This window comes from Lithobates pipiens, unplaced genomic scaffold (assembly GCF_037356315.1).
Source record: "Lithobates pipiens isolate NorthernLeopardFrog02 unplaced genomic scaffold, aLitPip1_a1.2 Scaffold_10, whole genome shotgun sequence".
Taxonomy (NCBI): Eukaryota; Metazoa; Chordata; class Amphibia; order Anura; family Ranidae; genus Lithobates; species Lithobates pipiens.
In genome coordinates, this window is record NW_027507686.1 from 209,101,162 (window position 1) to 209,127,618 (window position 26,457).

The 26,457-nt window shown below is 42.5% G+C and overlaps 1 protein-coding gene across 1 annotated transcript in view; it reads left to right on the top strand.

Annotated features, from left to right (window-relative positions):
- The first annotated feature begins 5,617 nt into the window (after positions 1-5,617).
- EIF3M (eukaryotic translation initiation factor 3 subunit M) overlaps positions 5,618-26,457 on the top strand; it is a 35,799-nt gene continuing 14,959 nt past the window's right edge. Inside the window, exons 1-8 of the mRNA XM_077460897.1 lie at positions 5,618-5,764; positions 9,585-9,717; positions 11,376-11,514; positions 14,741-14,864; positions 14,958-15,052; positions 17,690-17,773; positions 22,013-22,112; positions 24,640-24,721. Coding sequence (XP_077317023.1) covers positions 5,723-5,764; positions 9,585-9,717; positions 11,376-11,514; positions 14,741-14,864; positions 14,958-15,052; positions 17,690-17,773; positions 22,013-22,112; positions 24,640-24,721 — 799 coding nt within the window. The 5' untranslated portion in view covers positions 5,618-5,722. The remainder of the gene's footprint in view (positions 5,765-9,584; positions 9,718-11,375; positions 11,515-14,740; positions 14,865-14,957; positions 15,053-17,689; positions 17,774-22,012; positions 22,113-24,639; positions 24,722-26,457) is intronic.

A 26,457-nucleotide genomic window follows, 5' to 3' on the forward strand; every position in this document is an offset into this window, starting at 1 on the left:
ATAGGCCAAGTATTATTCTTTTTTTTTTTTTTTTAAGTTATCTTTATTGACATTTCAAGATGTGAACAAAACACTACAGAGCCTATTGGGCATGCCCAGGCTCGATCACTACAACTTACCAACTAAGAGAGAAACAAAAACAAAAAACAACAAAAAACAAAACCAAACAAAAGGGTAAGGCATTACATAAAAACATGCATACCTACCCAAACCACTGTATGCTCAACCACCTGTGTAGAATATTCATATCAACCTGCCGATTCTACATATCCCCTACAAGGCTTACCGTACTCAAAATACTTAGGAGATAAAGTGTACATTATAATTACATCGTTGCATGCACGCTCCCCCCCTCCCCCCTAACTATTGGTTGAGCAACCCAGAGGGTTTATGAGGCCATAGATGCCACTTGGACAATTGGGGTACTTAGTGGAACGATACTAATCGTCCATCGAGTCAGCATTAGTGGACAGTGAGTCCGTCCAGATATCCCATACTTTGTAGAATTTTTTGGCACAACCGCGGGACAGGTAGGTAGCCTTGTATAGTGGTAGAGCCGCATTCACTAACCTCTTCCAAAAATTTAAGGAGGGCGCAGATGATGCCTTCCATCTGAGTACTATCGACTTGCGGGCATAGTAAAGTAATAATCCTAGCAGGGTTCTGATTGCCCGGCCTGGGGCCAATGGTTCCACAAGTCCCAGCAGGCATACCTCTACAGACAGTGGTACTGGTACCGTGGTTATGGTCGTAATAGAGTTGGTCACCGCAGACCAAAAAATTGCGATCTGAGGACAGCTCCAAAATATGTGAATAAAATCTGCTGGGGACGAGTTGCATCTCCAGCAGGAGGCGGGAATAGATGGATAAATTTTGTGCAGACGTGCGGGCGTGTAATAAACCCTATGTACTATTTTAAATTGCACTAATTTATCTCTAGCTGATACTAGCTGTGAAAAAGGACATTCCCAGATTTCCTCCCAATCCTCAACGTCTAGTGAGGGGAAGTCGACCACCCACTTTGCCTGGAGGTTTTCTAGTCCCGTGTGTATGTTAGGAAGTATCGCTTTATATATGGTGGATAAGGGCTTTGGTAGAGCTTCGTCCCTGAGTAGAGTCTCCAGGGTTGATGTATAAAAAGCATCCTGAGCATTATCAAACTGGGTGTTAAATGCATGCCTAAGCTGCAGGAATCTAAAGAAGTGTGAGTTGGGTAAATCATATTGTTGTTTCAACCGGTCAAATGACAGCAGTCGGCCTTCCAAACAGAGTTGATTTATATATTTAATGCCCTTGCATGCCCAAACACTAGGGTCAGGAATGGACCCAAATTCCGGCAATTGTGGGTTAAACCAGAGAGGGCTGTGTGGCGATATATGTCCAGCGGGCATGGGTCGCATTGATTTTGCCACCAACCACGCCCGTATGACCGCTCTCATTGACGTTGTAAGAGGGAGAGGAGCCCTGGTACCCCGGTAAAGTAGATTCCTTAGCGCCTCATATGATCCCAGATGTGCTGCTTCCAGAGCCACCGCTGCATTGGACTCATCAGAGACCAGCCAGTTGTGGGCGTGGGATAACAGAGCCGCCAAAAAATAGGAGTGGAGATCGGGACAAGCCAGGCCTCCCTCCCCCCAAGGTCTCTGCAGCACCGTCAGTCTGAACCTCGGCTGACCGGTTCCCCAGAGGAAAGATAATAAAATAGAGTTAATCAGGCAAAATACTTTTTTGGGGATCCAGACAGGGGCATGTCTGAGGACATAAAGAAAGGTAGGTAGGAGCTTCATCTTAAATAAATTAATCCTGCCGATTAGAGAGAGGGGCAAATTCGCCCACGCCTTTAATCTACTCCTCATCAACTGTATCAATGGCTCCATGTTAAGGGTATAATAGTCAGAGGTAGATGTGGAGATGTGAATGCCTAGATATTTAATTTTGTCTGCCCATATTAAGGGGAGGTTGGGGTCTGCTACGTCCTTTGCAGCCTTATCAATGGGTAAAATTTGGGATTTATCCCAGTTTACCTTGAGACCCGAGCAACCACTGAAGTTTGAAAGAATGGTCAGCGTCTCTTGAAGCGACTGGGCAGGGTCATTCAAGAAAAGGATGAGATCATCTGCATATAAAGCTACTTTTTCATGTATGGCTCCCACCCGTATGCCCCTAACCCCATCAGCCTGCCTAAGGGCTGAGGCAAGGGGTTCCCCAAGTATTATTCTACACAATTTTTTTTTATTGTGCACTAAAAAAAGAAAACAAAATTAGACATTCGATCAGCCAGTAGAACTTAACCAAAAAGTACATTCTATGCATTCAAAAAATGTAGAAAATATAACAAATCAAATCATTATTATTCAATCAAAAAATAAAATAAAAGCCTCCTGCATGTGTCCTTCTTCTTAATATAGGGGGTTAACAATACCAAGAGTATGTGAAAGCAGGGGTCCGTTATCCGGAGATAATTCTGAAAATCATTTGGATTATTCTCCTGGAGCTTCCGCAGCAAAGGCATATCACATAATTGGTCACGATTAATAAAGAAACCAATTTTTGGTCCAAGAAATCCTCCTCCTCCTGTCCCTGGACTGGACTTGGGTCAAAACAATAACTCCAAGGCCAATAATAAATAACACGTTATCTCCTCCGATTCCGCAACATGTCTGGTTGACGAACGGGGCGTTCAGAAACGAACTGAAAAGTGCAAAATGAAAAGCGTGAATCAACACTCACCATACTTCTACTAACATGAAATTAACAGAAGGAGCCCAAAGGGTGGCGCTAAAGAACTGAAAAAACACGTAGTACGGCACTACGTTCGTGATCGTTGGCCAACAATTCCTTGCCGTTTGTATGCAAGACAAAATCCAGGCACACGCCTTCGGACAAAAGTCTGAGGTTTTGTCTACGGAAAATCAAATCGTGTTTACGAGCCTTAGGCTGGATTCACACCTATGCTTTTTTGGTGTTTTTTGCATTTTGCAGATTTGCACTACAGAACGTGTACCATAGGAAACCATGTTAAATGGACTGCAGTGCAAATCTGCAAAATGCAAAAAGCACTAAAAATGCATAAGTGTGAACCCAGCGTTAAGGCCCCATGAACACGGGCAATAGCAGAGATGCTTGAATTGTGTTCTTAAAGCTAAACTCCAGGGAAAGGTATAAACTACCTCTGCAGTGGGGCTCCCCTGCACTGCAAGGGTTAAAGGGTAACTCCATTTTCGTGGGAAGAGAAATTAGCAACTAAAAAGAAATAATATAGCATATACAATTGCAACACAAGTCACGTTGTCATTGAATGTTATTAAAAATTACTTTTCCTTTTCAATCTCCTTTCACACTTGTACGAAATGAAAGTCGCATGACTTTGACGCGACTTGAAGCAATGCCTGTGGAATCTTGAGGTCTATGGACCTCAATTCATCAAAGTCGGACCAAAGTAGTGCAGGGACTACTCAGACGTCGCTCAGATATGAACGGTACTCATTGGAAATCATTAAGTATGACTTGTCATGCGACTTTGCAGTCCAAAGTTGCAGGACAAGTCACACAAGTGTGAAAGGAGCCTAAAATGCAATGCAATATGGTAACCTGATCACATGGTTAACACAGATGGTGTACAGAACCCCCCCCCCCCCCCCCCCCGATATGTTATTTCCTGCTTGTGTGATTGGCTTACTGATTTTCCCAGAAGTCTGCACTAAGATACAAGTCAGATTTTGTGCATTCCCCTGCAACAAAAATATAATTTTTGGTTAGATACTCCCAAAGTGAAATCACGTCTAAAGGGTTGCAGACCCTGCCACCTTCCTTATTAGAGCCATTCAGGTGCAGCAGCTGACTAATAGTTATAAAACCACTCCCATACAGATTCACTTTACACATGGACACAGACAAACAAACAGCTCTTTCTTCAGAATAACAAAAGGTAGGAATGTTTTTTTTTTTTCAACAAAAGTGTAGTTACTCTTTAAATACTCAACTTGGCACAGGGTACCATTTAAAGCAGTTTTGCTCACCTTAATCCTCGCTCCTGCAGGCTCCTCTTGATCAGTCACCCGCCCGCTGTAGACACTCTGATCATTGGTTGCACTCTGACATCATGGCGTAAAAAACAGGACCAGCAGTCCTGCGTTGTAAGTGAGGATTCTGAATTCACAACCTGGAGCATCAGAGTAAGGCTGGATTCACACCTATGCTGTTTTAGTGCTTTATCCATTTTGCAGATTTGAACTACAGAACATGTTCCATAGGAAACCATGTTAAACAGACTGTAGTGCAAATCTGCAAAATGCAAAAAGCACAAAAACTGCATAGGTGTGAATCCAGCCTAAGAGAAGAGCACTGGCTACCGGGGGTGTGAGGAATAAAGTAAAAGTGCTGTTTAGGGCTCTTTTACACTGGCAGCTGGGGGCGTGGGGAGGTTGGCCGTAAAGACAGAAGACTGTTCGTGGTTTTACCTGCTACCCACCGGAATTCTAACATCATAGCCTGACAGGACTATACATATGTTGATGCTTTGATTTGTGGCAGAGGCAATTTTACTCAGAGCTGCAGAGTTTGACAGGCGGTACTGCCAATGAGATCTATGGGGCTGCACCGCCTTTGTGGTGCAGTCCCACAATGTGAAATAGCCATTTGGTAGGGATGAGCTCCAGCGTGTTCACATGCTGCACGGGCAGAGCCTGCCAGGAAGTCGGCGCAGCGCTGTGCTAATCACAGGCAGTGAGACATTGCCCGATCTCTGCAGCTGCACATCAGGCAATGTCTCACTGCCTGTGATTAGCGCAGCCCTGCGCCGAATTTCTGGTGGGCTCTGCCCGTGCAGCATGTGAACACGCCTGCTGCTGACTTTTAATAAACACACTTATCTGTCCCAGGGTCCAGTGATGTCAGCTGCCCGAGGCCGACCATCCCTCAGCTCTCGGGTCCCCGGCGACCCCAATCCAACTAAGGGAAACAGGCAGTGGAGCATTGTGGCTTCACTGCCCATTTCCTACTGCACATCTGCGAGTCGCGCAGCGCTTTGTGAATGGGGTACGCTGTGTTCTGGGACACACACAGTTCCCAGAACACACCACACCCCATTCACTAGAAGATGATGTGAGGAGGAGAAGACCGAAGATTAACGCGGAATAGGAAGAGGCAGATTAGGACGATCTGCCTAGCAACAGGCATTTCTGGTAAATTAAAAAAAAAAAAATTTCCTCCAATTTTTTTAGGATTATTTTCATTTTTTTTTTTTTTTTTTTTTTGAGTGGCCCTCCATTTTAATGTCTTGTTTAAAAAAAATGCACCTGCTTTGCAGCACACTGTGAAGCATGGTAATGTACAGTACTGATTATTACAACACATGTTAACATACAAAATAACACATAATAACTTGTATGCATTAATGCATTAATGCATTGCAAGAACTTGAATCCAAAATTGATATTTTATTACTTATAACAGATTGAAATTGGTGCGTCCTACTTCTATTTTTATGCCACATGAATCATAGACGTTATGGCTCAGATCGAATTCTAACCAGCAAAATGGCGCTCAACTACAGTACACCAGAGACAATTTAGCGTAGCGAATTGCGCATGCTCAATCTATATCAGCGCGCCGCGTCTTTAGACGACGTCCTCACGCCGCGCTCTGATCCGGAAGTGTTCGCCGGTTCCTTTCTCCTTTTCCGGAGCGGCGGTGGCGGCGTGCTGTACAGGGCTTTGCAGCCATGAGTGTCCCGGCTTTTATTGATGTGACCGAGGAGGATCAGGTGAGGCGCTCCGGACACCCTTATGGCCGCGCTGATTAGATACAGGGAGTCGGGCTGCAGAGGAGCTGGAAGTCATGTGGGGGTCCTGCTGAGACTTGTAGTTCCGCAGCAGCAGCTGGAGGGGCCTGTATTGTGTGAGGGAGGAGCTGAGTGCTGCACTGACCTGTAAGAACAATATGAATGTACAGGGTGCTGTATAAGGAGCTGTGTGTTCTATAGCCATGTGTTCCACCTGGTCCCTTCATATGACTGGTCTAGTGAGACCATCAGCTGATCCCTCTGCGCATGTCCCTCACTATATACAGCTCCTCCCGGGTGTGCTCCTGTGATCTCCCAGAATGCTGTGCTCAGCTCGCAGTGCCCACAATTTGCCGGGCATGTAATGTGATCAGAAGTGTCACACCCAGAGCTTACACTCCCCATATGTCTTTATTTCACTAGAAAGTCGCTGCAGAGTCGCAGTTTAATTTGAATGCAGATAAAGGAGTGCAAGCTCTAGGGTTGCCACCTCCTTTTAAAACCTACATATTTAACCGTGTCCCGTCCGCCTCATGCAGATATACTGCGGCAGAAGGACACGTATATGCAGATTAATGTACCTGTACATGGCCCTTTAAGAGGTGGCTCGCGGGCGCTCCGATACTGCGATTGCGGGTCCTGCGGACCTGATGTCCCCAGAAGATGCCCGCGATCACCTCACGATGAGGAAGAACGCTTAGATGATAATGTAAACTAGCATCTCCCGGTTCTGCCTAATGACAGTGTCACTGATCAGCTCTCCCTGTGACCGGGAGTGGTGATCAGTGACTAAGGATGAGCTCGGGCGTGTTCGCGTGCTCCACGTGCAGAGCCCACCAGGAAGTCGGCGCTGTGCTAATCACAGGCAGTGAGACATTGCCCGATGCGCGGGCGCAGAGATCGGGAAATGTCTCACTGCCTGTGATTAGCGCCGCGCCGACTTCCTGGTGGGCTCTGTATGTGGAGTGTGCGAACACGCCGGAGCTCATCCTTATCAGTGACGTGTCACACACAGCCTCTCCACCCCCCACAGTTAGAATCACTCCCTAGGGCACACTTAACCCCTACAGCACCACCTAGTGGTTAACCCCTACACCGCCAGTGACATTTTTACAGTAATCTATGCCATTTTTTTTTTTTTTTTTTTTTTTTTTTAGCATTGATCGCTGTATTAATGCCAATGGTCCCAAAAATGTCATAATTGTCCGATGTGTACGCCATAATGTCGCAGTCACGATAAAAATCGCCATTACTAGTAAAAAGAAAAAAAATATCAATAAAAATGCCATAAAACTATCCCCTATTCTGTAGATGCTATAACGTGCACAAACCAAACGCTTATTGTAAACTTTACCAAAAATATGTAGAAGAATACATATCGGCCTAAACTGGAGGAAAAAATGTTTTTTTTTTTAAATATTTTTTGGGATATTTATTCTAGCAAAAAGTAAAAAATACGTTGTTTTTTTGTTTATAGCGTAAAAAATAAAAACGCAGAGGTGATCAAATACCACCAAAAGAAAGCTCTATTTGTGGGAAAAAAAGGGCGTCAATTTTGTTTGGGAACCACGTCTCGTGACCGCGCAATTGTCAGTTAAAGCGCTGCAGTGCCAAATCACAAAAAGTGCTCTGGTCAGGAAGGGGGTAAATCGTTCTGGGGCTGAAGTGGTTATTAAACAGGTTCTGTGGCTGATTACGGTGGTATTTAAACTAGGGCCAAAACAACTAATCGATTATGAAAATAGCTGTCAACTATTTTCATAATCGGTCAGTAAATTAGGTGGCTTCCATACAGAATGCATTATTTGTTTACATATCAGAAAAATGGACAAAGAAAAAGTTGCGCTAATTGTGTATTAACCACCTCCCGACGGCTACAATGTGGACCTAGTTTGCCGGAAGGGCATCCATAGATGGGGGGGGGGGGGGCCCTGTGCTCGAGCGGCCTGCATGCTCTGTTATCAGCGAGTCTGGGACTTGGTGGATCACAGATCGGAGTCCGGTGTCGATCCCAACCCCTTACCGCGTGATCAGCTGTCAGCCAATAACAGCTGATCATGTGATGTAAACAGCCGATAATTGGCTATTTTTTCTCTTCACACTATTGTGAGGAGAAAAAAAAGGCGTTCACTGGTGGCTGTGAGAGGGACATCAGTCCCAATTGTGGAGCGCCTCTGCAGAGGTTTCTGTGACACCTACCAGTGCCACCTATAAATGTCACCAATTGGTGCCTTATCACAAGTGCTGCCTATCAATGCCACCTACCAGTGCCCATCAGTGCTGCCTTATCTGTGCCAAATAGTGCAGCCTTATCAGCGAATATCAATGAAGGAGAAAAATTACCTGTTTGAAAAATGTTATAACAGACTATGCAATGTGTGTGTGTTTTTTATTTTTATTTTTTTCCATACATTTTGTCTTTTTTTTTTTTTTTTTTTTTTTTTTAGCAAAAAATAAAAACCCAAGTGGTGATTAAATACCACCAAAAGAAAGCTCTATTTGTGTGGTCAAAAAAATCAAAAATTTAATTTGAGTACAGTGTAGCATGACTCTGCAATTGTCATTCAAAGTGTGACAGCTCTGAAAACTAAAAATTGGTCTGGGCAGGAGGGGGGTTTAAGTGCCCAGTAAGCAAGCGGTTAAATAAAAAAATATATAAATGTAAATAAAAGTCAGACAAGTGATCTGACTGGTCGGATTCGATCATAAATAGGTGATGCCGTTCACAGCAAATGGTATCCAGTGAAACCTCCAAGTAACGTCACCAATGTTGAGTCAAGCTGTGCTCTTATCTGCATGGTACTCTCTAATTATGGAAGGTCAATCTCGCTTAGGATATATCTGCTACTACGGCGTCCAAAGGAGTATAAAGCAGGCAGTCCACGTCTCCAGCCGTTCCTCCCGCACAGGTTCACAATGTGATGATATTTCCTTCACTACATTCCTTGTAATAGGAATATGGCACGATCGGACATATTTACAGTGAGATATGGGGGTCAATAAGACCCATATCTTACCTCTAGGCTGGGAAAAATAAAAAAATAAAAATAAAACGATCCTGGCTTCCCTGCCAAATTGGTGCCATTAATTTGAATACCGAGGCCGGGCGTGACGTCATAACATTGCGCCCGGCCTCCGAACGATCATAGAGACTCTGGGGACGATCTGGTCCTCCGGAAATCTCTATGGTAACTTGCGGGGGCCGGCGGATCCTGTGACCGACTCACCGATGGAAGCGGTGAGTCGGTACAAGCACCGGAGGGCGGCGGGAGGGGCGTCCCCTCCCGCCGCCCGTAAGAACGATCAAGCGGCGGAACAGCCGATATCTGAATGATCTCTGTGGCCTCAGGCATCATTCAGATATAACCACCGAAAGCCCATGACGTCAATAGACGTACTATGGGCGCCAAGTGGTTAAAATCTGGTATATAACAAATGGTTATCACAGGTTCTAACACTTCCCATTGGGGATATTTTCACTTCCTGTTCTGCCTGACACCTTTTAAACAAACAGGAGGTAAGGGAGACATCCCAAACAGGAAAGTGGACAAAAGTAAAACAAAAAAGGTGGTTATTACTCTTCCCCATCTATCATAAATTAAAAAAAATATAAATAAATTCTTGAGTTGGACTTTTAGAATGGTGTGAAATGTATGTGGAGTGGGAAGTACTGTGCCTGTGTGATAATGATCCCTCTTCTGGTAGGTTCTGCTGAGTGTAGATAAGGGAATCTGCACCACTCAGAGCTGCTAAGGATCATCCATGTAAATCTTCAGTAACAATATTTCTTCCTTCTCTTTAGGCTGGGGAGCTTCGCGCTTTCTTAAAATCTAAAGGCGCAGAGATATCGGAGGAGAACTCAGAGGGCGGACTCCACATTGACTTGGCTCAGATCATTGAAGCATGTGATGTTTGCTTGAAAGACGACGATAAAGGTTTGTCATATTGTGAATTAAAGGAAACCTGTGCTTGTAAATACATGGGCGGACTCTTATGAAAATGCTAGATACTTGGCTGTTTTATAGATCCTTTGGCTTTTATTACCATTTTGAGCCTTAACCCCTTGACTACGAAGTTATAATTTTAAATGGTGCGCTAAATAATGGGTTAAATCAAGCTCATGACTGCTACTGCTTGGTGTGGATTTCATCAGCTGGCAAATGGCTTTCAGATAAGAGCTATGGCAGTGGTCGCCAGACCTCAGACTGCTAAACTTTGTTTTTGAATCCAGCTGACCACTAACAATTTTGCATGCCTTATACACACAATGCCCCCCCCCCCCCCCCTTCTCACACACTCTGCATCACACGTCTGCCTTCCACAGACTAGCCATGTGCTTGACCTCCATGCTCCCTCCTGCAGTCTGTGATCGGCACTGTCATTAGAGGTCCCCCTCTTTCTTCACCTCCCACTCCCTGCACTACACCTGGCACCTCCCTCTGAGTTCACAGGAGCTGGAACTACAGAGGAGACATTGGGTATCAATGCGCGCTGACATCCTATCCGCATTGGGAATAACACTGCCAACAACATTGGCAGTACACATCTGCCACAATGTTGATTTACAGTAGAGCCCCTGGGTACCACTGACCTATGATTTACCCCAGCTGGCAGTACCTATGATGGTTCCTGACCTCTCCTGTTCCTCTGGGGAGCCCAGAATCGTGGCAAACAGCTCCTGCAGTGAGAGCAAGGGAGATCAGGGAACAGAGATGTAATATGTCACTTCCGGTTCATATCTCAGCTACTGGAGGCAAGGATACATCTAATCAAGCACAGTCTGTGCTTGGTTAGTTGCATTGGAGGACAGGGGAGACTTTGGAGGTCTAATAGACTGTCTTGTGCCCATGTTATCACATAGGGGCTTGTTGGCCTCTTTGTGATGGCAATATAGTTACATAAAAAAAAAAAAAATTTAAAGTCTACCAATCTCTCCTGTTTGGTTTACAGTGAGTTTGGAGTTTCAGTCAGCAATCTAGGGGAATGGAGAGAGTGGAAACCTTCAGCTTGTGTGGTGAATGATTGCACCCTGGGAAAGGGACTTTCCATTCAGAAAATGACAAGCTGCCAGTAACACAGGCTGGGTACTATACCTATCGGATACAACCTAGTGTAGTACCTGGCTTGTGCTGTTGTCAGCTTGGGATTTTGTAAATCAAATCCCTTTTCTCCAGCTTCAATCATTCACAGCACAAGCTGACAGTTTCCACTCTCTCTGCACATTTTAATACTAGGCTGCTTTATAAATGTGCATAGCCATTTACCCTGCTGTTTGAATGTAAATAATTCATTTACAAAGACAGGTACATCCTTTGGCCACTAGATGGGCTGAAATATCATAGGAAATTCAGTATTTTTAAATCGATGATTACAGCATATAGAATGTTTCATTTTTTTTTTCCTTTTCACACAGAGTGAATGTAAGTGCTCTTTCACTGGGGAATAGCAATGTTGATTCTTTATAAAATCCACCCTGAAGTGTTACCTTTAGCACACCGTTTAAACTTAAGGCTCTCACTGTCTGGATAGAGGCAGAGTTTAGCATCTTTTCAATCACCAGAATGCTTCATATTTTAAAATTTTATATTTTCAGATGTGGAGAGTGTCATGAATAGTGTGGTGTCCCTGTTACTTATCCTGGAGCCAGACAAGCAGGAAGCTTTAATCGAAAGCCTATGTGAGAAGCTGGTAAAATACAGGGAAGGTGAACGTCCTCCTTTAAGACTGCAGCTGTAAGTATGTCCATGACTTACCTATAAGTACCTGTAATAAAAATCGCCCAAGGAATGTTCTACTTTTCCCTTTCTTTTAAAACGGAAAAATGTTTGTGTGAACATACCTATAATATAAAGCTACACTTTCTTTGTGTTTGACTGGGTGAATGCTTATAGGAAGGCTCTTTTATGTAGTGTCCAGAGCCACTCATGCTTCATTGTGTTGCTGGTCTTCCTCCTGAAGTATTGATTACTGCACATCACTGAGATACTCACCGGCCACTTTATTAGGTACACCTGTTCAATTGCTTGGTAACACAAATTACTTATCAGCCAATCGCATAGCATCAGCTCAATGCATCTAGATGTGGTGAAGACGACTTGTTGAAGTTTGAGCCGAGCATCAGAATGGGTAAGAAACTGAATTTAAGTGACCTTGGACATGGCATGGTTGTTGGCGCCATACGGACTGGTATGAGTATTTCAAAAACTGCTGATCTTCTGGGATTTTCACATGCAACCATCTCTGGGGTTTGCAGAGAATGGTCTGAAAAAGAGTGAGTGACAGTTGTGTGGATGAAAGTGCCTCGTTGATGTCAAAGGAGAATGGGCAGACTGGTTTGAGATGATAGAAAGGCAACAGTAACTCAAATAGCCTTTCGTTGGAAACCAAGGTATGCAGAATACCATCTCTGAACGCACAACACATCAAACCTTAAACCGCAAGCAGAAGACCACACCGGCTGCCAACTCCCATCAGATAAGAACAGGAACATGAGGCTACAATTTGTACAGACTCGCCAAAATTGGACAATAGAAGATTAAAAAAACTTTGCCTGGCCTGATGAGTCTCGATTTCAGCTGCGACATTCAGATGGCAGTGTCAGAATTTGGAGTAAACATGAAAGCATGGATCCATCCTGCCTTGTATCAATGGTTCAGGCTGGTGGTGGTGGTGTAATGGTGTGGAGGATATTTTCTTGGCATACTTTGGGCCCCTTAGTACCAATTGAGCATCGATTAAACACCATGGCCTACCTGAGTATTGTTGCTGACCATGTTCATCCCTTTAGGACTACAGTGTACCCATCTTCTGATGGCTCCTTCCAGCAGGATAATGCACCATGTCACAAAGCTCAAATCATCTCACCGCTGGTTTCTTGAACATGACAATGAGGTATCTGTACTCCAATGGCCTCCACAGTCACCTGATCTCAATCCAATAGAACACCTTTGGGATGTGGTGGAACAAGAGATTCATATCATGGATGTGCAGCCGACAAATCTGCAGTAACTGCGTGATGCCTTCATGTCAATATGGACCAAAATATGTGAGGAATGTTTTCAACAACTTGTTGAATATATACCACAAAGAATTAAGGCAGTTGTGAAGGCAAAAGGGGGTCCAACCCGGTACTAGCAAGGTGTACCCAATAAAGTGACCGGTGAGTGTATATTAATGTGAATGGGCTGAGGAAAGTGTTCTTTAGTAAAAGGATTGTTTTAAAATATACATTTGTTGGTTTGTCAATAATAGCCACTTATTTATTTATTGCCTCTCAAATGATTGTAAAGGGCCATAATATATATTAATCCATAACAAAATGACTTTGAATGTGAAATGAGAATCTATGATGGGATTTTTTATGGCTGGGTAAAGTGGCTACATCTGTTTCCTACTGACATATTGGGGTTGATTTACTAAAGGCAAGTAGACTGTGCACTTTGGAAGTGTAGTTGAACTCATTTTCCCCAGAGCTTGGTGAATATGATGAAACTTCACTTTGTAAAGAGAATACCCAGTCTGGTGCAAGGAAAATGATGGAAATCAGAAGAGCTCCACTGCATTCACTAATGAGTGTAACTGCACTTGCAGTGCAAAATCTATTTTTCCTTTTAGTAAATCCACCCCATAGTGTCTTCTCTATATATTATAGTGGTTTTGATTATTACAAATCCTTGGTGGTTATTATTATTAATAATTATATATATATATATATATATATATATATATATAACACCAGTACTTTTTAATTTGCGCATATAGTATTTTGGAAGGTAAACGAACAGCAGTGCAGTTAATTGATTTTCTGCTTGCCAATGTTGACACTCAAGCAAGTCATGCATGCAAGTCTGTCACCTGGAACAGAGCGGACAGCTGTACCTCCCATGTATGTGACCAGTTTGAATGACCACTAATCAGACTCTGTTTAGAATGTCTAGGGTTATGGCGAAACATATGACCTTTGCATATATAGGTTAACTGTGAATCCAGGGTCGCGTTGCCTTACGTTAACAGCTGGTAATGGAGACTTGTGTAAAAATTCTCTTACTAAGATTATAAAGGAAATGTCACTATGGAATATTTCCAAGCCAGCCACTTGCCACCCCCTGTATAATTGTGCCTGTGAGGCATATAAAAGCATTATTGTAAATGGGAAAGATGTCTGGGGTTAAGATAAGTGTTTGGTGAATGTTAGCATTTAGTAACCCAGTAAAGTTAGGGATGAAAAGAGCATGGAAGATTCTTCTCGCTCACCATCTGCTCTTGGGGAAAACTTTTATTTCCCCAACCGTGTTTCAGGATAACATCTGGGGAGAGCATAGCTCCACCCACTTTCCCAGGAAACACTTTGACTTGGATCTTTAAAAGGCAGGATACATGGATCCATCATGGTGGAAGCACTGCATGGTAACCATGGGTGGTGCTATTCTCTTGGCAGGTTGAGGAGTTTTGTGTAGCCCCTTCTCCCCCCCCCCCCCCCCCCTCTTTTTTTTTTTTTTTTTTTTTTTCCCCACCTCTTTTGATGACCATCCCAGCACCCCACTGACGATAGTGGCTGTTCTGGAGCCCTCTTGCCTATTATCTCAGGGAGAGTAATGGCTGGGTGTTTTCTGCCTTTGATTTGGTTGTATGGGGAAGGTGCGGGGACTCATTTGGTTCATGCTCAGTGTTTCCTGGGCACGCCACTCACTCTGGGAACAGGTGACATCACCTTTTGGGTAGGTGGAACTTGCAGATGGCTTCTGGTTCTGTCTGCTGGAATGAAAGGGGGAAGGGGCAGGTCAAGTTGGTGCTTCAAGTTCTGGTCCTCACCTGCTGCCCCTATTTAGACTAATATATCTCTTCACTGTATTGCTTTAATTGTTGGTCATTCTGCTGTGCTGTTATAGGCCTCCTTCCCAGTGGCTGTTGCTTCTAAATTGTAAGATAAAAATGTACTGTGGTCTACTTATCTTCCAGACTGAGTAACCTATTTCATGGCATGGACAAGACCACCCCTGTCAGGTACACCGTATACTGTGCCCTCATCAAAGTGGCCGCCAGCTGTGGAGCCATAATGTTCATTCCAACAGATCTTGATCAGGTCAGTACCTTTCCCCCTTCTCCTTATTTACTTAGAACAGCTTCCTGCATTACAGACAGTTTTTCACTTGGGTTTTGTTTTTGTGTTTTTCAGGTTCGCAAATGGATCACAGACTGGAGCCTCAGCACAGAGCAGAAACACATTTTACTCCGGCTCCTCTATGAGGCTCTTGTTGAATGCAAACGAAGGTGATTCACCTGGCTTCATATGTGAACAGTTTTTGGTGTATGTTGAGAAGGCAGTGGGTGGTTATAAAGGCCCGCTCTTAAGTTTTGAATACAGTGAGGGAAGTTCATCAGGTTATTATTGCTGCCTGTGTTCATACCGTGTAGTAAAAGTGATGGGAAGTAAGCAGCATATCAATGGACAGTATTAAAGCACTATTCTAGTGAAGTTTTCACTGGTGTCTGTGTCTCCACTCAGCAGAGGCCCTTCTTTTCCTGTTCAGTCAGCAGAATAGGAATTGAGGAGAATTCTCCCCAACTAGGACACAGACAAAAAAAAATTGCGTCCAAGCCCTTTCTGCTGCTTTCAAAAATTTTCAGTAGACTTTTAGTTCCAAAATACATTAGTATATGGCGGATACAGGTGAGTTCCAGGCTGTACACCTTCAAGAATAATTCAGCCGTGTATCTTTTCTGACGGGTTCTCTTTTGAGTAAAGGTGCACTGTACCCTCCAGGCCCGACTTTCTACCCCTTTTTTATTTTTTTTGTGCTCGCTATGTACACATGAACCTGCATATCCCTCCTTTATGTTAACATGAGGTGAAATGGTTGTATTTGTCACATGCTCACTGGAATGCCACTATACACTGTGTAAGCATGGTAGGTCTAGTTCTAGTATTAGTTAAGCCTCATACACACGATCAGATTGTTGGCCAACTGAGCGTCTGATTTTTGTCCAAAGGGCGTGTGCCTGGATCTTGTCTTGCATACGAACGGTACACAATTGTCGGCCAACAAACAAGAACGTAGTGATGTACTACAGTGAATTTCAGCTCTTGAGCACCACCCTTTGGGCCCCTTCTGCTCATTATGTGTTTGAGCATTGATTCCGAGCATGCGTGTTTGTACTTTCAGCTTTTGTGTGACGGTGTACTGACCATCAGAAAATCTGACAACAGACCATTGTCTGAGGAAAATTTACTGGCATATCATCCAACATTTGTTTGAAAGTTGGCCAACAATTGTCAAATGGAGCATACTAACTGTCAGATTTTAGGCCAACAGTCTGTCAACAGACAATCTTCTGCCAACAATCTGATTGTGTGTATGAGGCTTTAGAGCTGCACGATTCTGGCTAAAGTGAGAATCACAAATTTTTTTTTTTTTTGCTTAGAATAAAAATCACAATTCTCGCGGCGTAACATCATCTTTCACGTTATACAAAAAAAAAATGTAGTGTGTTCCCCCCAAAAAAATGCATTTAAAAGACCACGTGTGTAAATAGTGTGACAGAAAATATTGCAACAATTGCCATTTTAGTCCCTAGGGTCTTTGCTAAAATATATATAATATTATATAATTATATTATTATTAAAACGTGTGTGTGTGTGTGTGTGTGTGTGTGTGTGTATAATGTTTGGGGGTTCCAAGTAATTTTGTAGCAAAAAATGCTGATTTTTAACTTTGTAGGAAACGTCAAAGGTTTAGGCTTTAAGTGGTTAAACTTCCCTTATTTACACACAAAAGGTTATCCCTTTGATCTAAGAATGAAAAGTTACAATGTTACTAGTTATATACCAGCACGGAGAATTGTGACAATCTTGGCAGGCTGCCCTGTTGTGTTTGTGTGTTTTTTTTTTTTTTGGTCTTTTCTTTTGACAGCTGAGTGAGCAGAGAACTCTCTACACTTGTTGCATGAATGAATCGGGAAATACTGCATAGAGATAGTGAGGACGGTTGAATCAAGATCACAATTTTTAACGATTAATCAGTGCAGCTGTAGTATTTAGTAGATTTTATTGGAAGGGATTGATTAATGCTGTGTGAAATTGCACTTGTATCACTGAAACAAAGCTTTGGTTTAAATCTGTGTAGTTCTAGTTGCAGGTAATTAAGATTTGCCAATCGGCCATAACATAACCACCCATCAAAGCATGAACTCCACTAGACCTCCTGAAGGTATGCTGTGGTATCTGGCACAGTCATCAGTAGCAGATCCTTTAAGTCCTGTAAGTTAGAGGTGGAGCAGACCTGGATTTCCAGCACATCCTACAGATGCTCAATGAGATCTGTAGAATTTGGAGGCTAAGTCAACACATCAGACTTGTGTTCCTTTAAAGAATTCTTGAATTTTTCAGACCAGGCCTCCTCCTTCCATTGCTCAGTGGTCCAGTTCTGATGCTCACAATCCTATAAACTTTTTTAGAAATGTGAGCCATAGTAGCTCTTCTATTTGCTCACAATACAGGGCCAGCCTTCGTTCCCCTTGTGCATTAATGAGCCTTTTCTGCCCATGACCCTGACGCTGGTTTTCCTTAGACCACTTATGGTAGTCCCTGACCACTGCAGATTGGGAACATCCCACAAGAGCTGCAGTTGGAGTTGCTCTGACCCAGTTGTATAGCCATTATAATTTGGCTCATCATACTCTTAGATCCTTACACCTGCCCATTTTTTTGCTTGCTGCCTTATATATTCTGCCCACTGTAGGATGCCATTATCACAAGATAATCAATGTTATTCACTTTACCTGTCAGTGGTAATAATGTTATGACCGTTGTATATCGGCATGTACAAAACTTGATCACATATAAATGTCTGACTGCAGAAGTTCCACGTTACTATGAATTCTAAAATACTGTACGTTTTGTCTTGGCAGTGACGATGCCGCTAAGGTGATGGTGGAGCTGTTGGGAAGCTACACAGATGACAACGCATCTCAAGCCCGTGTGGATGCACACAAGTAATTTATCCAACATATCTTTCACATTGTTTTGCACCAGGAAAAGACACGCAGGTTTACTTCACATGGTGGCCAGCCTTTACTGAGATTAGATGTCAAATGTAAAGGTGTGATACGGCTGCTATCAGGGAAATTTGAGTGCAAAAGTGATGCTTTACAGAATCGTTATCTATGCGCTGCAGAAATTACAGCTTTGTATTTGTGGAAGACTGCTAAGGCAGGGGGAAAATATCATCCCATATCGGAATTCTCAAGCTGTTTTATATCATTTTCTTGTTCAATTTTCTTTAGATTTACCTTCAACTATGTAGTGTGAGGGCCTGTCTGATTGCATACAATTAAAGTGTTTAGGTTTGACCCTCGTATATGGTTTTGGTAACTCTAAAGGCTGGTTCACACCACAAAAACACACTCCAGAACCGTTCTGGATGCATTTTTGCATGCGCTTTCAGAAGCATTCCAGATGTTTTCTCTTTTCCTGTTTTTTCACTGTACTGAGGGCCGGTGGGTTTTTGATGTGTTACTGCGTTTAAGTACAGTCCAATGTGGGAAAAATGCACCATGTTCTACGTGTGTGTTTTTTGTTTTTTTTTTGTTTTCTGGAACTGACTGCACTGGTGTGAACTATGCCTTTGGAAACCTACTTTCCATGCGTTTTTGATGTAGACAAAAAAAAGCCCTGGACTGCATGTGGTGTGAACTGGCCCTAAAGGAAAATTGTGCAAGAAAATTGTGTAATGTGTAGCCAGAGTTACCTAAGAATCATCCAATCAAACCAGCACCATGAGCTTGCATACTGCGACTCTGTATTTGTGCAATTACATGAAGCCAGAACACTGTCTGTGTACCTTCAAAAATGTATTGAGGTTGAAATGAAAAAGTTGCAAAATATTAGACTCATAGCTTTTTCTCTCTATTTTGTGATGTGTAAAATACTTTAGGGCTGATGAATTAGTTTCTGCTGAAACAAACATGCCCCATCAGTATATCCATGCTTCTTTGGTTTAGTATTTTTATTTTTTTTCCTATGATGACATTGTAGTGAGCAAGAATGAAGATTTGCATCTCTGCACATACAGTGGATATTAAATGTCTACACACCGCCTATTAAAATGTCAGGTTTCTGTGATGTAAAAAAAAGAATAATTTCAGAACTTTTTCCACCTCTTTAACCACTTTAGCCCTGGAGGGATTTACCCCCTTAATGACCAGGCCATTTATTGCGATGCAGCCCTGCTTCACTTTAACTACAATTTCGCGGCCATGCAACGTTGTACACAAAACGGCCTGCTATTGCTCTTAAAGCGGCTGACATACAGCTACGGCGATTTGCGCAGCCGAGCCAACCTGCCACAGTATGAAGGCTGCTGGTCGGCATGCGGTTAATGTTAAACTGTACAACACAATTGAAAAACAAATTGAAATCTTTTGGGGGCGGGGGAGTAAAATATAAACTGTGGTTGCATAAGTTTGCACACCCTCTTATAACTAGGGATGTAGCTGTGCTCAGAATTAGGCAGTCACATTCAAACTCATGTTAAATAGGAGTCTGTACACATCATCACGCCAAAGACATGCTGGTAGGTTAATAGGCTTCTGTCCAAAATTGGCCCTAGTAGATGAATGGGTACCTTGGATTGTGGGCTCCATGAGGGTAGGGACTGATGTAATGTGTAACAATGTGCAATGTAAAATGTACAGAGATGGGGACAACTGTAGACACTCAGGTTGAACTGGATGGATTGATGTCTTTATTCAACCTTACTAACTATGTAACTATCATTTTAAAGTGCCTCCGATTAACCCTGAATAAAGTTCAGCTGTTCTAGTAGGTCTTTCCTGACATTTTCTCATCAAATGCTACAGCAAAAGCCATGTTCCGCAGAGAGCTTTCAAAGCATTGGAGGGATCTGTTAAAAGGTATCAGTCAGGAGAAGGATACTAAAGAATTTCTGAGGTTTTTAGATATACCATGGAACACAGTGAAGATAGTCATCAAGTGGCAAAAATATGGCACAACAGTGACGTAAAGAATTCAAAATGAATGAAAAGACTAGAGGAAAACTGGCCAGGGAGGCTGCCAAGAGGCCTATAGCAACATTAAAGTGGTTGTAAACTCTTACACACCACTTTTACCTACAGGTAAGCCTATAATAAAGCTTGCTTGTAGGTACTAGAAATATCTTCTGAACCTGTGCTGTTTAGAAGATATTTACCATATATGCTTGCGCCGACGTCATCTGTGTATGCGCACTGAAGAAAGGGCACGATCGCGCCGTTGTGCGACTCTGGACAGCAACAGAGTCGGAGTCCCCAGCTCCAGAATGAAGTGGGAGACGATAGATGCTTCCTGCAGCAAGGACAGCACAGGCTTCCTGCAGCAGCTGAGTGCCACTTTATTGGGCTACTATGCACTAGCCCGTTATGCTTTTACTTTGCAGAGTTTGCAGGAAATGAAAGAGGAAGTAAAACCCATCAGGGTTTACTTCCCCTTCAAAGGAATATCTGGCAAGTACTGGCTGTGTGGTACATGGGACAACAATCTCCCGTATTCTTCATATGCTTGGGCTATGGGGTAGAGTGGCAAGATGGAAGCCTTTTATTACAAAGAAAAACATCCAAGCCCGGACAAAATTTAGCAAAAACCCATCTGAACTCTCCCAAAAGCATGTGAGAAAATGTGTCCTGGTCTGATGAAACCAAGGTTAAACTTTTTGGACATGATTCCAAAAGATATGTTTGGCACAAAAACACTGCACATCACTAAAATAACACCATACCCACTGTGAAGCATGGTGGTGGCAGCAACATGCTTTGGGCCTGTTTTCCTTCAGCTGGAACGGGGTCCTTAGTTAAGGCAGAGGGAATTATGAACAGTTCCAAATAGCAGTCCATATTGGCACAAAACTCTCAGGCTTCTGCTAGAAAGCTGAACATGAAGAGCAACTTCATCTTTCGGTGTGATAACGACCGAAAGCTTACATCCAAATCAACAAAGGAGTGGCTTCACCAGAAGAACATTAATGTTTTGGAATGGCGGAGACCTGAATCCCAGTGTAGATCTGTGGGGCGATTTGAAGAGGGCTGTACACAGGAGATGTTCTCCCATTCTGACAGATTTGGATTTGACAAAGAGTGGGCAAATATTGCCAAGTCAAAATCTGCCATGCTGATACTCATGCCCAAAAAGACTGAGTGCTGTAATAAAATCAAGAAGGTGCTTCAACAAAGGATTAGCGTAAGGTTGTGCCCACTTATGTAACCATATTTTGTGGTTTTGTTGTGGGTTTTTTGTTTTTTATTTTTTTACTTCCCTCTATCTAAAAGATTTCAGTTTGTTGTTTATAGGTCACATTAACCACTTCAGCCCTGGAAGAATTTACCCCCGTTCCTGACCAGAACACGTTTTGCGATTCAGCACTGCGTCAATTTAACTCACAATTGCGCGGTTGTGCTACGTGGCTCCCAAACAAAATTGAAGTCCCTTCCCCCCCCACAATTAGAGCTTTCTTTTGGTGGTATTTGATCACCCCTGCGGATTATATTTTTTGCGCTATAAACAAGAGCGTCAAAAGCATAATTTTTTTACATAATTTTTTACATTTTACTATCCCTCAAAAATATATAAAAACTATATTTATTTTTTATTTTTTTTCCTCAGTTTAGGCCAATACATATTCTTCTACATATTTGGTAAAAAAAATTGCGATAAGCAATTGGTTTGTGCAAAAGTTATAGTGATTACAAAATAGGGGATAGGTTTATTTGGGTTTTCTTTTTTTTTTTTTTTTTTTTTTTTTTTTAAATGGCGATCAATGTTTTTATCGTGACTGCGACATTGACGGACACATCGGACATTTTTGGGACTGACTCCTGTGTAAATGACACTGGAAAAGAAGGGGTTAACCACTGGGTGACAGTGTAGGGCTTAAGTGTGTCCTGGGGGGGCGTGGCTATGTGTGACATGTCACTGGTCTCTGCTCCCGATTACAGGGAGCAGAGATCAGTGACACGGTCACTAGGCAGAACAGGGAGATGCTTGTTTTACATTAGCATCTCCCCGTTCTTCCTCCCCGTGAGGAGATCGCGGCGATCGAGTCACATGCTCTTGCAAACTAAATTTTATCCAGTTAGGGTGTACCTCTACTTTTAAGGATATGACTGATTTCTGTCATCGTATGTAATGACTCATCGTGTTTAACCAATATATGTTGTGCTAATTTAGACTTTCTGTTGTAGATGCATTGTGAGAGCACTGAAGGACCCCAAAGCATTCTTGCTTGATCACCTCCTTGCCTTAAAGCCCGTTAAGTTTTTGGAAGGAGAACTTATTCATGATGTAAGTGTTTTTTATGAAAAGGCAATAATAATGTTGCCAAAATATTGGTGTGCATTTACCTAAAATGCCATATCACGTGTGGGGAAAATGGTCCTCAATATGCACATGGAGCTTTCTGTCTGCTTCCTAATATAAATTCATGGGGATTATGCTAGATCTTCTCAGTCTTTTGTGCACTCTTCCGTGATTCTCATTAACCCCTTGTCTGCCAAGATATTTTTATAAGTCTTCTGGTATTCAAGGGGCAAAAGCGAGCTCAGCAGCAGCCCCCTGAGCTCTGTATTATTAAAGTTGCTAAAGGGATTTTCAGGTAAGGGGATCACTTACAGGGCTCTGAACATGCCGTGGAAGAATAAGATGCCTGATGTCTTCATAAAGTGGGCCTGCCACCTAGTTTGCCTTCTTATGATGGCAGTAAAGTATTAATCTGTTTTAAAAAAAAAAAAAAAATATATATATATATATATATATATATATATATATATATATATATATATATATATATATATATATATATATATATATATATATATATATAAAATAAACAAAAGTAAACCCCCCCCCCCCTCCTCCTCCTCCTCCTCTTCATATATACCCCAATGTTGATGCTCCCCATAGAGCATGCACATAAATGTAAACTCAGGTATTGCTGCAACTGTCAGGCTGGGTTTACACTTATGCAAATTGGATGCAGGTTTCCCCCGCATAGGAGAATGTGACCGGCTCTCTGAGCCGGTTCACATATTTCCCGGGCATCTTTGGCTCCGTTTCAGGGCTGAATTCAGGCAAAGATTGGTCCCTGAAATGGAGAACAGGGACGCACAGCGTTCCTGAGCAATCTGCGGCCAGTTTAGGTGTGAACTGAGCCTTCGAGTGAGAGCAATAATTCTAGGGACAACTATAAAGTGATAACCTGTAAAGGCTTTTATGTCCTTGAGAATTTTGGATACTATATTTTTTTTCAATTTCATAGGCCCATGCAGTTTTAAGGTTTGACATGTTTTGTTTTTATTTACTTAATGCAACCTCATTCTTTTTACATGTTATCCAAAAATTTGTATTTTAATGTTTTTGCACTAAAATGTAATGTTTTTTGTTTTGGTATTTTTCTCTTGAAAATATATATTTCATAAATGGCTTCACTGCAGGAAACTATGCGACATAGCACTGCAATTGTCAGTTTTATTCGGCAAGGTCTCTGCTTTCAGGAAATATATAGTTCTTTGGGGATTTAAAGTATCTAGCAAAAAATGCAGATTTTAACATGTGCCCTGGTAGCCAAGTGGCTATGGTGTAGTTATGGATGTCCGTGTACAATATAGAAGGTTGCTGTTCATTGATGTTGTCCAGCTCAGTCTCAGGTTGGTCTCTAAATGTAAACTTAAATGTAAACTGTGGAAGCATAGATTAGCACTGCTAAAACTCAGTACATAGTACTGAGGATTTGCTTATTGCCATTACATAGGGAAATGGCTTTCTGTGAAGTTTAGATACTTTGGAAAGATAATCGGGAGTAATAAAAAGGAAAGGATGGAATATAAGATTATCAGATTGGGTCATCGATTTGTAAACATGAATTGTGTATCTCCTGTGTCACCAGTCATCACATCTGTCCTCCGCTGTGGCCATGAGCTTTCGGTTATAACATGGAGAGCATGTAGTGCACGTGAGTGAGACCTTCCGCTGGGCCTTGGAGTAGAGCTCATTCTCCTTAGCATAAATGAGGCCAACGGTAGTACTTTGGAGTAGAACTGATTCTCCTTCCTTTTGGATTTTTACACAAATACCTGCAGAGATGTTCCCCTGGCAATTCTAAGCTGTAAATGAATTGTGTATGTACATTTATTGCCGTTTACTTCCCAATTTATGGCCTTCTTTAGTCCAATACAGCATGCTTCTCATCAGTTTGAGACGTTCCTGAGACATTGAGAATTCATTGCATGTGCAGTTGCCTTGCTTCAGCTGCTATTGTATGGGGAAAGAAGCTGTTCTGAAAAGAATAAACTCCTATCAGCACTGGCTCGTAAAGGCAGAAGGTTTTTTTATCTTAAAAAAAACTTCTGTGTAGCAGCCACCCCAGCACCCACTAATACTTGCCATTGGCTCCCGCAGCAGTCAGTCTGTCAGCCAATCGGGGGAGAAAGGGTACGGGCCAGGTTGGGGCTCCGTATCTGAATGCACTCGGCTCGGGTTTCCCCATAGAAAGCTGCTGGCTGAGGGTAGCACTCAATAGAAGGGAGGGGCCAAGAGCAGCAGAGGGACCTGAGAAGAGGAGGATCAGGGCTACTCTATGCAAAACCACTGCACAAAGGTGATGAGTATAATATGTTTGTTTTTTATGAGACTTTACAATCGCTTTAAAGGGCTGCACACAGGTTATTTATTGCCGCTCATCTCACCACTGGTCTGCAATCTGCTCTGCATAGCGGTGACTAAACACACTACTATACTTGGGCAGCATATCTTGTAATTTTGAATTTCATTATTGGGAAATAACAGTTTTGTTTTCCCATATTTGTCTTTTTAGCTTCTGACCATATTTGTGAGTGGCAAGCTGTCTTCATACGTCAGATTTTACCAGAATAACAAGGATTTCATTGATTCATTGGGTAAGTGATATCTTTATAATGCTGGCAATGGTACAATTCCATTTCAGATTTGATCTTTCTGGATAAACTTAAAGGGGAAGTCCAGGAATATGATAAATAAAAACACCCTTGTAGTGGGGCTTTTCCCATACTGCAAGAATAAAACATGCTTTGTTGCCTAGGATAACAGTAAAAAATTTTTTTACTTTTACCCTTTCTTCCCCAGCAGCTGGTGCTGTTCTCTTCTCTAGTTCTCTGGGATATGGGCCAGTGTCCTTACTTCGAATTGAGGTCTTAATGGTCCTGCTCTGTATGTGATGACATCATAGCTGCGGCTGTCAGCCAGGGCACTGAAGGGAAGAGCATCTGCTACATACAGTATACAGCTCTGCGGTCTGTAAATGGTAAAGGGACTTCCCGTCTGCTGCTGGAGCAAAATCATGTTTGGCCAAGTGCTGCTTAGCCAGTCACTGGAAGCCTTGTATTTTGATCAACTAATACAAGGCTTCATCTGATTTGCTGAGGTGGAGATTATAATATCGTGCCTCTCTCTCCTCCCCAGCCATTCAGAGGAAGCCTTGTATTTGATGAAATACAAGGCTTTCTGTGAATGTCATTCAGCCCAATTTGATTTTGTTCTAGCAGCAGATAAGTCCCCATACCGCTGCTGCTGGGACAGCACTGTATATAGCTGATGCTGCATACGGTTTACAGCACTGACAGCAGGTGCATAGTTTGTGGGCAGGTTGGCCCAAACAAACTATATCGAAGCTGTAGTTAGGCTTTAAGCAGCAGTTGTACAGTCTGAGAGGTTTTCTATGTAACGCATTTAAATTACATCCAGGCAAGCTGGCTGAGTTACAGTTTGTGGATGTATTTACCTGACAAATCAAAATCTGTCTGTAGCAAACATATGACACAGACCATGTCAATCGGTGTGACTTGTTGACTTTAAAGTGAACTTGCTGCATATTTTATTCTCCTCCCCTTTTTTTATTTTTTTTTTATTTTTATTGTCTGCCCAAAAACTAGCATCACAAGGGGCTATGTCTTTAGTCAGCCAGAAAACCCTCTTCTGTGTGCCTTTCTGATCCTGACTTCAGGACTCGACTTTGAACCAAGAATTGGCTTTCTGTCCATACTTCAGAGAAATGAAGCCCTTATGATGGCAAGGTGAACAGTTGATTAGTCATAGGTGACAAACACTAATAGTTGGCCAGGTTCACCCTAATCATACAAGCCAAAATTTAGCCTTCTACAGTCCCCTGACTAGACCTCTAACTTAGGATTACATTAAGTCTGCACAATCAACAACCCTCAAATGTATGAGCAGCTTTCGGGCATTTATTGATGGAATGGTATCAAAACTACTTTTCTCTTTACCAGAGGTCTCCAAACTGCGACCATTTGCTTGCCTTTATCTGGCCCTTGGTGCACCATTCCATCCACTGCCACCAACAATGGGACACCATTCCACCCACTGACCCCAGTCCGGTCCCCCTAAAGTCTTAAGGACCGTAAACTGATCCTTTGTTTAAAAAGTTTGGGGACCCCTGTTCTGTACAAATCAATGGTGGTATTGAAGCAGGTTGTTGCAGCTTAGGTGAAGCTAAAAGAAAAAAAAAATACAGGTCAGGTGGTCACCTGCAGGTCAAATGCATTTATAAGTGAACTTTGAAACTGATAACAAATGCAAGCAGAATGCACCTGAAAGAACGTTGCCTCTGTGAAGGTCCTAAATACCTGTAACATGGTAA